At 47.7% G+C, this 12,423-nt stretch overlaps 3 protein-coding genes across 3 annotated transcripts; 2 read left to right on the top strand and 1 right to left on the bottom strand.

Annotated features, from left to right (window-relative positions):
* The first annotated feature begins 472 nt into the window (after window positions 1–472).
* On the top strand, window positions 473–3,033 carry GGS25DRAFT_37786 (uncharacterized protein). Its single transcript, XM_049258240.1, has 2 exons — window positions 473–1,802; window positions 1,855–3,033. The coding sequence occupies exons 1-2, from the start codon at window positions 843–845 to the stop codon at window positions 2,737–2,739; spliced, it is 1,845 nt and encodes a 614-aa protein (XP_049121515.1). The 5' UTR covers window positions 473–842; the 3' UTR covers window positions 2,740–3,033.
* Window positions 3,034–4,262: 1,229 nt separating this feature from the next.
* On the bottom strand, window positions 4,263–5,390 carry GGS25DRAFT_470620 (putative snare protein). The gene is made up of 4 exons (XM_049259263.1): window positions 5,187–5,390; window positions 4,996–5,078; window positions 4,858–4,940; window positions 4,263–4,764 (listed from the first exon to the last, which is right to left on the bottom strand). The coding sequence occupies exons 1-4, from the start codon at window positions 5,205–5,207 to the stop codon at window positions 4,328–4,330; spliced, it is 624 nt and encodes a 207-aa protein (XP_049121514.1). The 5' UTR covers window positions 5,208–5,390; the 3' UTR covers window positions 4,263–4,327.
* Window positions 5,391–5,703: 313 nt separating this feature from the next.
* Window positions 5,704–12,143, top strand: GGS25DRAFT_470619 (Sec63-domain-containing protein). The gene has a single exon (XM_049259262.1). The coding sequence runs from the start codon at window positions 5,855–5,857 to the stop codon at window positions 11,840–11,842; it is 5,988 nt and encodes a 1,995-aa protein (XP_049121513.1). The 5' UTR covers window positions 5,704–5,854; the 3' UTR covers window positions 11,843–12,143.
* Window positions 12,144–12,423: the final 280 nt, after the last annotated feature.

Raw genomic sequence — 12,423 nt, 5'->3', positions numbered from 1 at the left:
CATACTTTTAGTCACATACTCTTAGTTACATACCTCCTCATATATGGACATGGTAGTAACCTTAGTACATACCTAGCATCAGGTACATACGACATAGTGTAGTATCATTGATGTATTGATGTTCCTACACTAGGAAAGCAAGGAAAGCTACAGTAGGAAAGGTGATATTCTTACATCTTGAACCACCACAGCCAATAGGTATGTATGTAATATGTAAGTATTACTTTACAATATTACCCCTAAAAGAGTCAATGACTTGCTACTATGTACAATACATGGCATGGGCCGTGAATCAGCTGTCTTCTGGTGTAGCACAATAAACTTCAACCCTGTTCTTCCTCACCGTCCAGCTTAGACGGCCCAACGGTAAACGGCGAACGGTAAACGAGCAAATAACGCACATCCATCTGCTTGATTCAGTTATCAACTTTGTTGGGTCTCTGTTCGTAAGGACTTTGGCTACCAGGAGTGAATCACTTCACCTTTTAACCTCTGAGCACACACATCTCAAGAAGTCTATCTCCTAGAGCCCCAACGACTCTTATGTCGTGCTTAAATCTACATATGTACCGGGAATTACCAATCTGCGCTTATGTACCTGGTCACATACCTGGTAAATACTAGATAGTATGCTGGGCCACCGATGAAGGAGGGTCATGCAGGTCCGGTTGCGTTCGTGACGCACGTCCCCGTCTACCCCGTCCTAAGAGAACCAGGCCGTGTATCAGATCCCGCCCTACCACACAGCACATTGATAATGCTGCTACTTCCCAAACGCTTTTTGCAAGTGTGAAAGTGTAACTGTTATTATCCTCTACCCACAACCGTCACCAGAAGTTAATATGCCAGCAAGACCGAGCTCATCCAAGGGCTCAAGCTCTAAGAGTTTGACTGGCAGTAGCTTTCAATATGATAAAAGAATGTCCAGGGACGACTCTTACGTCAACTTGAGAGGAAATGGAACCGGATTTAAGGCATATGGCATGGCACGAGGACAGCTACCTACGCCAGAAACAAGTCCACGATCATTACATCTTCCACGAAAAGCATCCGCTCCAACTGTGAGGATGCCTACTCCTGAATCTCTCAACGAGGGCCATCCTCTGGAAATCGGTATGGCCCTGGGGAGTCCATCGAGAACGCCAATGAATGGGAGCTTGCGAGCACCACCGTCCTCTCATCAAACTCGGCAGATTTCAACTTCAGCTGGGATTTCACCCGCATCTGGAATTAGTACCACTGATCCCGTCGAAAAGTCTCTCAAGAGAAAGCCATCGGCAAAGTGGAACATATTTAGTAGATTTGGAAGAAAATCTTCCGGCCATTCGAATTCGGAGACGAGCGAGCAGAAAGATATTCCTAGGTCTGAGCCACCTCGAGATGCAACAATTCAATCCCAGTACGAGACCAAGGTAGAGAGGAGTAACACGGTTATTACACGTGGGGCGCCGAAGCATAAGCCAACGGTATCCCGATCTCAAACAATGCCTTATAATACAGACAGCTCACCACAAGCACAAAAGTCGATGCTGAGCGTAAAGGGATCAAAGGAAACGTTTGGGAGCATACCGATCGCATTAGATACCAACCCATGTTCTTCTGGGCCTTTGTTAAACGTGGAGATTCCATCGATTAGGATGGAAAGGTATAGTGTGATGTTTGGGAGTGTTTTACAACCCCAGCACCCGCAGCCTCAGTCGCAGCCTCAGTCGCAACCTCAGTCGCAACCATCCCTATTAGCCAGAAGGCAGGCTACTCTTCAAAAACTGAAGAGCATAGATGACGCTATAGAGAACGAAGGGGTAAGGAGTCTCCATGTTTTCTATCGTCATTAGCCGCTAATACATTGGATAGGGGAAACAAAGTGATATACCCAGGAGACAATCATCTCCTCACCCTACGTCACGATCACCGGGTTTTGCCTTATTCCCTCCAACTCCTCTGAACAAGCCGGATTTTGCTACATCTCACCCATCTCCAAGGCTTAGATCTAATACGGCCCCCGGACCTCTCCCATCTCCTTCACAAACGACTTTCAATCGACACTCACAAAATCTCAAGCTGCCGTCCAATGATGGACCGGGAATCCGCCACAAGGAATCCGTTGTGCATCCTCAACAAAGGGGCAAGCTTACCATTGCCACTTTAGCTAAGGCAAGAGAACAGCAAGCTGCCACCAGGGACGCCCAGTTCAGTCCTGATCAGTCGCATCTCATTCTGGAATCGCCTTCAGATATATCATCTCCTGAATTAGAAATAGTCAGGACGCAATCTGTACGCCCGCGAGCTTCGTTCATGCAGGAGCCTAAGTGGCAGATGGTGACGCCACCAACACATACACCATCTACTACAGCATCTTCCTTGACAAGCGATAGGAAACTCTCACCGTCCTCGCCAACATCCTCTACTCATTCCAACCTTTCTCAGGCATCTCAAGACGACGACCCCTTAGAAAATAGCGCGAACATGAACCCCGTTGAGCTATCGATTGCGCGACAGATCTCCGTCTCTAGACAGCAACGGAAGATGCTGAAACCGCTGCAAACAGCGTTTTCCACGTCACCAAGACCGCGGGCGAGTCCCTTGAAGTCTAACCCCGTACCTAAGATAGCGATGGGCAAGAACGAGAGGCTGGCAGAGACAAAGGCTGCCACTCCAACCCTTGTCGTGCCCGGGGAGACCAACGAGTCCATGGCGCAGCATCGGAAGAGCGAGCGCATCGTTTTGGAAGGAGCTTGAAGCCACAAACCACACCCCTAGACTATCAGCACATCGCTTTTTCTTCCCCCTTTTTTCAACATAATAATTTTTTTCGCTTCATCCGGATTTGAGATTCGCGTTCACTTCTTCTACCCTGGGTACCATACCGGATAGGCGTTTATTCGGTACCTCCCCTTTTTGTTTCTTTTGTATTATCATCATTATCATTCTCGGAGCATTCATAGACCGGTTTGGGGAGAAAGGAAAGGAAAGGGAGCGAGATGGGTGGGCTGGTGGGAGAGGTTTTTTACTTGAAGGAACCTACACTCATCCATAGGTTCCTTTTTTTTGTTTTTGCTTATTTTATATCGCATTGGTATGTTATTTATTTATTTATTTTTTTTGGTTCTAGTTTAAGTCGCGAATATACCCCCGGAAGGATAATCTATTGGAGGGAGACAGACCGAGAAATCAGAGTCTGAGACTCGAAGTGTCATACACGCAACCACACGACCACCACCACACACACATACACCTACCTAGTACCGTTTTAGGACTACTATTACTACTACTTTATTTTGTCGCCGTCTTCGATGGAAAGAGCCTAGGAGAGAGAAAGAGGCATTATGTGCTGGAACCTTGATGGTACCCCATACATGGATTTGATTGATATTGGCCAGTGCCTTTTGTTGTTGGGAATACCCTGGGCAGGTATAGATGGACGAGGCAACTTCTGGAAAGAAAAAAAAGAAATGAAAATGAACGGAGTAGAAAGGCAGAGAGAGGCAGTGTGGTACACACCTACCTACCTACCTACCCTACATATGTAGTAGAGAACGGATTAGATCCAGTGAGATGAGAGAGCCAGGTATCTAGGTATATGATTAACATCTAGTCCTTGTTTGGGTACCTATCTATGAGAATATTCTGCTTCCCAACTACACATGACCGTCCGTCGTTACTTGATATGCGTGAATAATAACTTTTATCATGTTAACCAAGAAAGGAAGAAGAAAAGCTGCTTCAACTGTGGTTTTTTTTCTTCTTATTATCATGCCTGTGCCCATTCTGATCGGGGATAGTTCTCTCGTGTCTATGTATGTACCTACCTACCAAGTAGGTAACTACTCAAACTACCTAACCTACCCAGGCAGGCAGGTAGGTAGGTACCTGTACCTAGGTAGGCAAGTAGTAGTCATCTGTCTGCGTCAACCTCCAAACTGTCACGTTCTACCTCATCATCAAGTTTCAAGTCAACGCCCCCTTGCCTTTCCATAATCAATCATTTGCCCAACGAGTGATGGTGTGTGTGTGTGTGTCCGCTCTTACGAAGCGGCCGAGCGAGTTTATAACGCCCTCCCCCCTTCCGCTGGATATAGATAGATGAAAAACAAAATGGCCATTCAACATCGTAGCCTCCAAAAGATCGCTGCTGAACTGAAAGTCTCACTCTCGCTATGCTGAAACGGAGACAATTCGTGTAATCAATATAGACCAACCCAATTTATTAGGTGAGGTGCCTGATTAGCAGTAACAGTAGGAATCTACATGAGAATGCAGCACGAGTTCTGCTTCTTTGCTTGTTCTGCACAGCAAGTCAGTTATCCCATCCTCATGACTCCTAGGCCTAAGGGGGGGCAAGCTGGAGGGATGGGGATGGAGTGAGGCCGGGGTATAAAAGGAATGGGTAGAGTGACGTACGGTAAAACATCTTGCTTTGGTTGCTGAGACCGTCGCTCTTGGCTACGAGGTCGTCGATCTTCTCGCCACGCTGGAGGACGCTCTCGATGGTCTTGTGAAGGGTGATCTTGGTCTCGTCAAGCTCGCGCTGAATCTTCATGATGCTGTCGGCCTGGTGGGGATCCTGGTACTTGGCGAGATAGTCCTTGAGCTCGGGCATGGAAATCTTCTGACCCGAGGCCCACGCGGAACGCGGGTGCGCCGCCAGGAACTCGTCCACGACTTTCGACAACAGCTGGTGGGCCACTAATGCCGGGTACTCCTGGTCTGAGATGATGATGCCGCATACGCCTTCCGTGCGTCCGTAGGCGTGGAATGTGTAGTCTGCAATAAGGACAAAGGCCCAAGATCAGCATTCCCATTGAGTGGTGCATGATATAACGGCCCGAAAAGGAAATTGGATGTAATTGATCGCACCTTGTTGTTCAACATCTTGTCTCTGGCCTGGCCTGGTCCGCTCTGCTACAGTTTTCGCGAATACACTCATGAACTCGGCCCAGCTACACCGCCCATGTTAGTCTGTCTTCTTTCCCGGCGGGGTGGACGGCTTCGTACTTGTCACGGGTGAAGCGCGAGTAGGTACTCAGCTCCTTTTCAGCGCATATCTCGACGCCGGGCTTGGTCTCGTTTTGAATTATCTGTGGACAGATGTGTATCGTCAGTATGGTGGATATTCATGCAACGTGCTATCCGGTATGGCCGTATTTGAAAGTCGGGATAGCGACCGGGCTAATCGATATACGTACACCAACGTAAAACAGCCTCATGGTGATGATGGGTTTCTATGAATTGTAAGAAATTGATTTGGGTTGTATGTTGTTGTTTTCCTCGATATGAACGAAGTGTTGATGGCTCTTAATATGTTGAAAGGAGCATAAAATGTAGGGATTCGAGGATAAGAAGCAAGAACGTTTCAAGGCTAGAATTATTATCTGGGATTAAGATTTGGATTTGGATTTGGGAAGTGAGGTCAGTGTCCCCAACCTTTGTCACATGTACTATAAACTTAACCAACCATACCGCTTGCTTTCCCGCTCTGCCGCTGTAGCTTCTAACCTTAGCAGCCTAGGCCCTACATACCTACATACCTATAGGTAGTACTGCTTACAGGGTACTAGGTATTGTACTTGTACAATTCTAGGTACCTAGTTAGTTAGTAGCCAATTGAATTATGAGTGCCTACATAGTAGTGGGGCCTTGCGGCGCACTATCATTCAAGTTCTGGGGAACATTTGAATCAGCCATCCATCGGTTATTAATGGTCGTCACTGCATTTTATCATATCACCAATTTATGAAATTTGGAGAAATAAATAAGCTGAAGATTTGCTCTGAAGCCTTGACTCTTACTTCACATATAAGCTTATTACACCAAAAAAGGAACAGAAAAAAAAAGAAGGAAAAAGGATAAAACAATGTCATCTTCTATGAGCGAGGCGGAAGCTAAATGGCGCGAGCAATTTGCTGCCATGAAAACTGCATTAGCAGAGTTGAAATTACCTGACAAGCATCTCCCAGTGGATGCGAATTTAGATCTTGACTTCGACTTGGACGACGATGACTTCACTTCTGGCAATAGTGGTGACGATGTGTGGGATTTCATAGAAGACAACGAAGAAGATCTTTACAGCAGCGATTTTGTCGAGGATGACAGCACACAGCTTGATGGAGCAAGCTATGGTCCAACTTGGTTCACAAAATATTGCTCTGATATTTCTAGCAAGAAGAACGGCTTGTCGTCGGATGCCTTCCAGGCCCAGATTTTAGATATACTGGGCTCCCAACGGTCCGAAGACGAACTGCAATCTTCCCTTACCGATCTTGTTGGGTTTGATGACCTCGATTTCGTCATTGAAGTCTTGTCTCACCGGCAACAACTGCTTTCCAGTTTTGCTAGTTTTGCTGCTCAACAAACACATGAGCCCGCCGGCCGACTTTTGACAAAAGCCGAAAGAGACGAGGTGCTTCGCCAGAGGGATCTAGAGCATAAGAATGCTGCTCTTGCCCCTAGCATGCATAAGGAGATTCAATATCCACACGTATATAAGACCCATAGTGCTGGAAATACCCTAAACTATGCCGGAAAGAAGTACGGGTTGCCCGTTGGAAGCGAGAGGACACAGCATGAAAAGTACGAAGAGTTCTACATTCCTGCTGGGAAAGTCGGTACGCTCCTCCCTGGCCGGAAACTCGTGAATATTGCCGATATGGATGGACTGTGCCGAAGAACATTCAAAGGCTACAAGGCCTTAAATAGGATGCAAAGTCTAGTATATCCTGTCGCTTACAAAACTAGCGAGAACATGTTGATTTGCGCCCCTACCGGTGCTGGTAAAACGGACGCAGCTATGTTGACGATTTTGCAAACGATCAGTCAGTATGTGACACCGAATCCTATTGAGAATACGGAGGCAACAGACTTTGCTGTTGATACCCAGGATTTCAAAATCGTCTACGTTGCTCCTATGAAAGCCCTGGCTGCGGAAATCACCGACAAGTTAGGCAAGCGTCTCGCCTGGCTCGGTATTCGCTGCCGCGAATATACAGGAGATATGCATCTTACTAAGTCAGAAATCGTGCAAACGCAAATCATCGTGACCACTCCTGAAAAGTGGGATGTTGTCACAAGAAAGGGCACTGGTGATACTGAGCTCGTACAAAAGGTCAGGCTTCTTATTATTGACGAGGTTCACATGCTTCACGACGAGCGAGGTGCAGTCTTGGAATCTTTAGTGGCAAGGACGGAACGACAAGTCGAAAGTACGCAGTCCTTAATTCGCATCGTCGGGCTCAGTGCTACACTTCCAAACTATGTCGACGTTGCCGACTTTCTCAAGGTCAATAGATATGCTGGCCTCTTCTATTTCGATAGTTCTTTTCGTCCAGTTCCCCTTGAGCAGCACTTCATCGGTATAAGGACACAGAAAGGCAAGGATCGCATGAAGAAGTATAAAGAAGATCTCGATATGGTAGCCTTTGAGAAGGTTAGGGACATGCTAGAGCAAGATCACCAAGTTATGGTCTTTGTTCATTCGAGAAGAGATACTCTTCTCACTGCCAAATCACTATATCAGATAGCTACCGAGAATGGTGATGCAGATCTTTTTGACCCGCAGGGACATCCGTACTATGATCAAGCCATTAGAGACATGAAGTCTTCCAGGGCGCGGGAACTGAGAGACCTCTTACCCAAAGGCTTAGGCATACATCATGCCGGGCTAACTCGATCAGACCGGAACCTCATGGAAAAACTGTTTGGCGAAGGCGTCATCAAAGTGCTCTGCTGTACAGCAACTCTTGCATGGGGTGTCAATTTGCCGGCCGCGGCAGTTGTTATAAAGGGGACCCAAGTTTACAGTGCTCAAGACGGCAAGTTTGTAGACCTGGGTATACTAGACGTGCTTCAAATATTCGGTCGTGCTGGACGTCCGCAATTCGAAGACGTCGGCATCGGTATGATTTGCACGCCCATAGACAAGCTGCAGCATTACTTGACAGCAGTCACCGAGCAACAGCCTATCGAATCTAGATTTTCTTCGAAACTAGTCGACAACCTGAATGCCGAAGTTGCATTAGGTACGGTGACTTCTATTCCGGAAGCAGTACAATGGATTGGCTACTCTTATCTGTTTGTCCGTATGCAAAGGAGCCCTATGGCTTACGGCATCGAATGGGCTGAGATTAGAGACGATCCGACACTCGTCCAGAGGCGACGGCAACTTGCGATTCAAGCAGCTAGGACATTGCAACAAAGCCAGATGGTAATATTCAACGAGACCACCGAGGAGCTCAAAAGCAAAGATATTGGCCGCATCGCCAGTCAGTACTATATTCTCCACACGAGTATACAAGTCTTCAACAAAATGATGAAACCCCTAGCAACGGAAGCAGACATCTTGAAGATGATAAGCGAGTGCGGAGAATTCAACAATATTCAGTCGAGGGATAGCGAAGCCAATGAACTGACTGATTTGAGGAATACAGCCAGTTATTGTGACGTTGGCGCCGGCATTGACACGCCCCAGGCAAAAACCAACATTCTTTTGCAGTCATACATCTCCAGGGCGCAACCAGAAGACTTTGCATTAGCCAACGATCTCAACTATGTGGCCCAACAGGCTGGTCGAATTTGTCGTTCTTTATTCATGATCGCGCTCAATCGACGATGGGGCCATCAATGTTTAGTCTTGTTGACTCTTGCCAAGTCTATCGAGAGGCGTATTTGGCCCTTTCAGCACCCATTACATCAATTCGATCTACCAAAATCGGTGCTTAATCAAATTGATACGAAAGAGACTTTGACCATTGAGACTCTCCGGGAAATGGACATGGCTGAGATTGGTAATCTAGTACATAATCAGAATGCTGGCAAGAAGATTTCCAGGATACTCGACAATTTTCCAACGGTTTCTGTCGATGCTGAGATTGCCCCCCTGAACCGGGATGTGTTGCGGATCAAGCTCTACATCACGCCAGAATTCAAATGGAATGAGCATGTACATGGAACTTCAGAATCTTTCTATATCTGGGTTGAAAATTCCGAGACATCTGAAATATATCACCACGAGTTCTTCATACTTAACAGAAGGAAGCTATATGACGACCATGAACTCAACTTCACCATCCCTCTGTCAGATCCCCTACCTAACCAGATTTATGTCCGGGCCGTGTCCGATAAGTGGCTTGGAGCAGAGACTGTCAATCCTGTCTCTTTCCAACACCTCATCCGTCCGGACACGGAGAGCGTCTATACGGATCTGCTCAACTTGCAACCTTTGCCTATTAGTGCTCTCAAGAATCCAGGATTGGAAGAGATATATGCCAAGAGATTTCAATTCTTTAACCCTTTGCAAACCCAAATATTTCACACACTCTATCATACGCCAGCCAATGTGTTGTTGGGGTCCCCAACGGGTAGTGGCAAAACTGTTGCTGCGGAGTTGGCTATGTGGTGGGCATTCCGAGAACGCCCCGGCTCTAAAGTGGTCTACATCGCCCCGATGAAGGCCTTGGTTCGCGAGCGAGTAAAGGACTGGGGCGCTCGGCTTGCTGGACCTTTGGGTCTGAAGCTGGTTGAGTTGACTGGTGATAACACACCAGATACGAGGACGATCAAGGATGCTGATATCATTGTCACTACACCGGAAAAATGGGACGGTATCTCTCGTAGTTGGCAAACCAGAGGATACGTTCGTCAAGTTGCGCTTGTGATTATCGATGAAATCCACCTTCTTGCCGGAGATCGGGGTCCGATTCTCGAAATCATCGTGTCTCGTATGAACTACATCGCTCAATCCACCAAAAACGCCGTCAGACTTCTCGGAATGTCCACTGCTTGCGCGAACGCAACAGACTTGGCTAACTGGCTTGGAGTCAAGGAAGGGCTGTTCAACTTTCGACACTCTGTACGGCCGGTACCCTTGGAGCTCTATATCGACGGGTTCCCCGAAGTGAGAGGATTCTGCCCCTTGATGCAGTCAATGAATCGGCCAACGTTCCTCGCAATCAAGACCCATAGTCCTGACAAGCCCGTGATCGTCTTTGTGCCGTCTCGACGGCAGACTAGGCTGACAGCGAAGGATCTCATCAATTTGTGTGGCATGGAAGATAATCCTAGGCGGTTTGTCAATATGTCAGAGGATGATCTTCAACTACATCTCACTAGAGTCAAAGATGACGCGTTAAAGGAAGCGATAAATTTCGGTATTGGCCTTCATCACGCAGGGCTCGTCGAGTCAGATCGTCAACTGGCCGAGGAGCTTTTCCTAAATAACAAGATCCAGATCTTGGTGGCAACTAGCACATTGGCTTGGGGTGTCAACCTTCCCGCCCATCTAGTTGTAGTCAAGGGCACTCAGTTCTATGACGCGAAGATCGAGGGATATAAAGACATGGATCTGACAGATGTCTTGCAAATGCTGGGCCGAGCTGGTCGCCCACAATTCGATAACTCGGGCGTCGCCCGTATTTTTACCCAGGACTCCAAGAAGGATTTCTACAAACACTTCTTGCATACAGGCTTTCCAGTCGAGTCATCGCTGCATACAGTCTTGGATAACCATTTGTGTGCAGAAGTATCGGCTGAGACGATTACAACCAAGCAAGATGCTCTAGACTACTTGACCTGGACTTTCTTTTTCCGCCGTCTACATAAGAACCCCTCTTACTATGGACTTGAGATCTCTGCCGAGGAGCATAACACTATCGCCGCTCAACAGATTGCGAATGATTTCATGATCGATATGGTGAATAAGTCCCTGGACGAGTTGGCTACCTCGAAGTGTGTCGAAGTTTATCCCAACGGTGATGTAGATTCGACAGCCTTGGGCAAGGTCATGAGTTACTACTACCTATCGCACAAGACGATTCGTCATCTTGTCAAGTACGCAAAGCCTAGAGCCAGTTTCTTGGATGTACTGTCCTGGATGGCTCGGGCGACGGAGTACGATGAGCTGCCCGTCCGTCACAACGAAGACTTGATCAATGCCGAGCTGTCTAAAAACCTTCCATTCGAAGGTAACACATTCGACCTGCCAATGTGGGATCCTCATGTCAAAGCTTTTCTCCTTCTCCAGGCGCATATGGCCCGCATCGACCTTCCCATTACGGATTACGTCGGCGACCAAACCAGCGTTCTAGATCAGGCTATCCGTATCATCCAGGCCTCTATCGATGTTTTGACGGAATTAGGCTATCTCTCCAGTTGCCTCGAGATGATCACGCTCCTTCAATGCGTCAAGTCGGCCCGTTGGCCCCAAGACTCACCCCTATCAATTTTCCCCGGAACAAACCCCGATACCCTAAAAGACAACGAAACTGCCCTACAAAAATTGAGCACCTTCCGTCGGCCCCAAGTCGAAGAACTCGCCCGAAAGCTACATATACCGAACTCGCAACAAACCCGCTTTACCCGTGCCGTTTCTGTCATGCCCAACGTCAGCGTCCGAGTCGACCACGTGACCGCGGAGTCCCTGACTGTGTCCCTCAAGCGACTTAACCCTATCGTCGAGCGCGAGGCCCGCATCTATGCCCCGAGGTACCCGAAGCCACAAACGGAGGGCTGGTTCGTCATCGTCTGTGACATGGCCAAGGACGAGGTCATTGGCGTCAAACGCACTGGCTGGAGCCAGGGAGGACCACCGAACAAGGCCGGGTCGAACGCGGTCCAAGTCGGCGCTAAACCCACGGCTAAGACGATTTTAAGGCTGCCGGACCCGAGCCGGCGCGGTGGAGCGTCGAGGAAAGTGGATGTCTTGGTCTTGAGCGATGCGTACATTGGGTTGGAGTACAGGATTACCGGCGTCGAGGTCCCGGCGCTGCCTACAATCGATGATGATGTGGATAAGTCGAAAAAGGGGGGTCCAGGTCAGGGTCAGGGTCAGGGACAAGGAAGCTCGGCGTGATGATGAGAAGGTGATTTGAGGCTGCCTAATCTGATCTAAGGGTTTATAAGCACTAAGACAGATAAGTACCTAGAGTAGATGGTGCAAGGATAGAAGTACTCGATGAATGAATTGACGAATGTTTGCAGTGCCCGGGGTTGGCATATTCTTCTTCTTCCGGGTACCGCTCATACTCTTCACTATTCTCATATTGGGCCTGCTACCACAAGGCAAGATATCGCTTCGCTGGTTAGGTAGGTATCTAACTTATGTACCTACCTACATATCACCTAGTTTAACCCCATGGCATGCTATTAAGATATCTAGTACGCAGGTATATAGGTATATTATCTACCTCCCAGGAATACAAAGTCAGCCATGTTCGCTGTCAGCTATACCTAGATAAAAAGACACACTTGGAAATTCATCACCAATACAGGCAAAAAAAGAAATAGGCAATAGACAGTAGAAGACCTCATGAGGAAAAAAAAAGCAAGGTACATAAATCCGTAATGCATTCGTATCTCGTGAGAGAACCCAGGAGTATACTTCGTTATAGCCGTGGCAAGAGTCATGAAGCCTAACCTAACCTAACCCCAACC

Source organism: Hypoxylon fragiforme (genome assembly GCF_022984875.1).
Source record: "Hypoxylon fragiforme strain CBS 206.31 chromosome Unknown GGS25scaffold_1, whole genome shotgun sequence".
Lineage (NCBI taxonomy): Eukaryota > Fungi > Ascomycota > Sordariomycetes > Xylariales > Hypoxylaceae > Hypoxylon > Hypoxylon fragiforme.
Note: the sequence above shows the minus strand (reverse complement) of the source record. Positions and strands in the feature narration are given on the sequence as shown.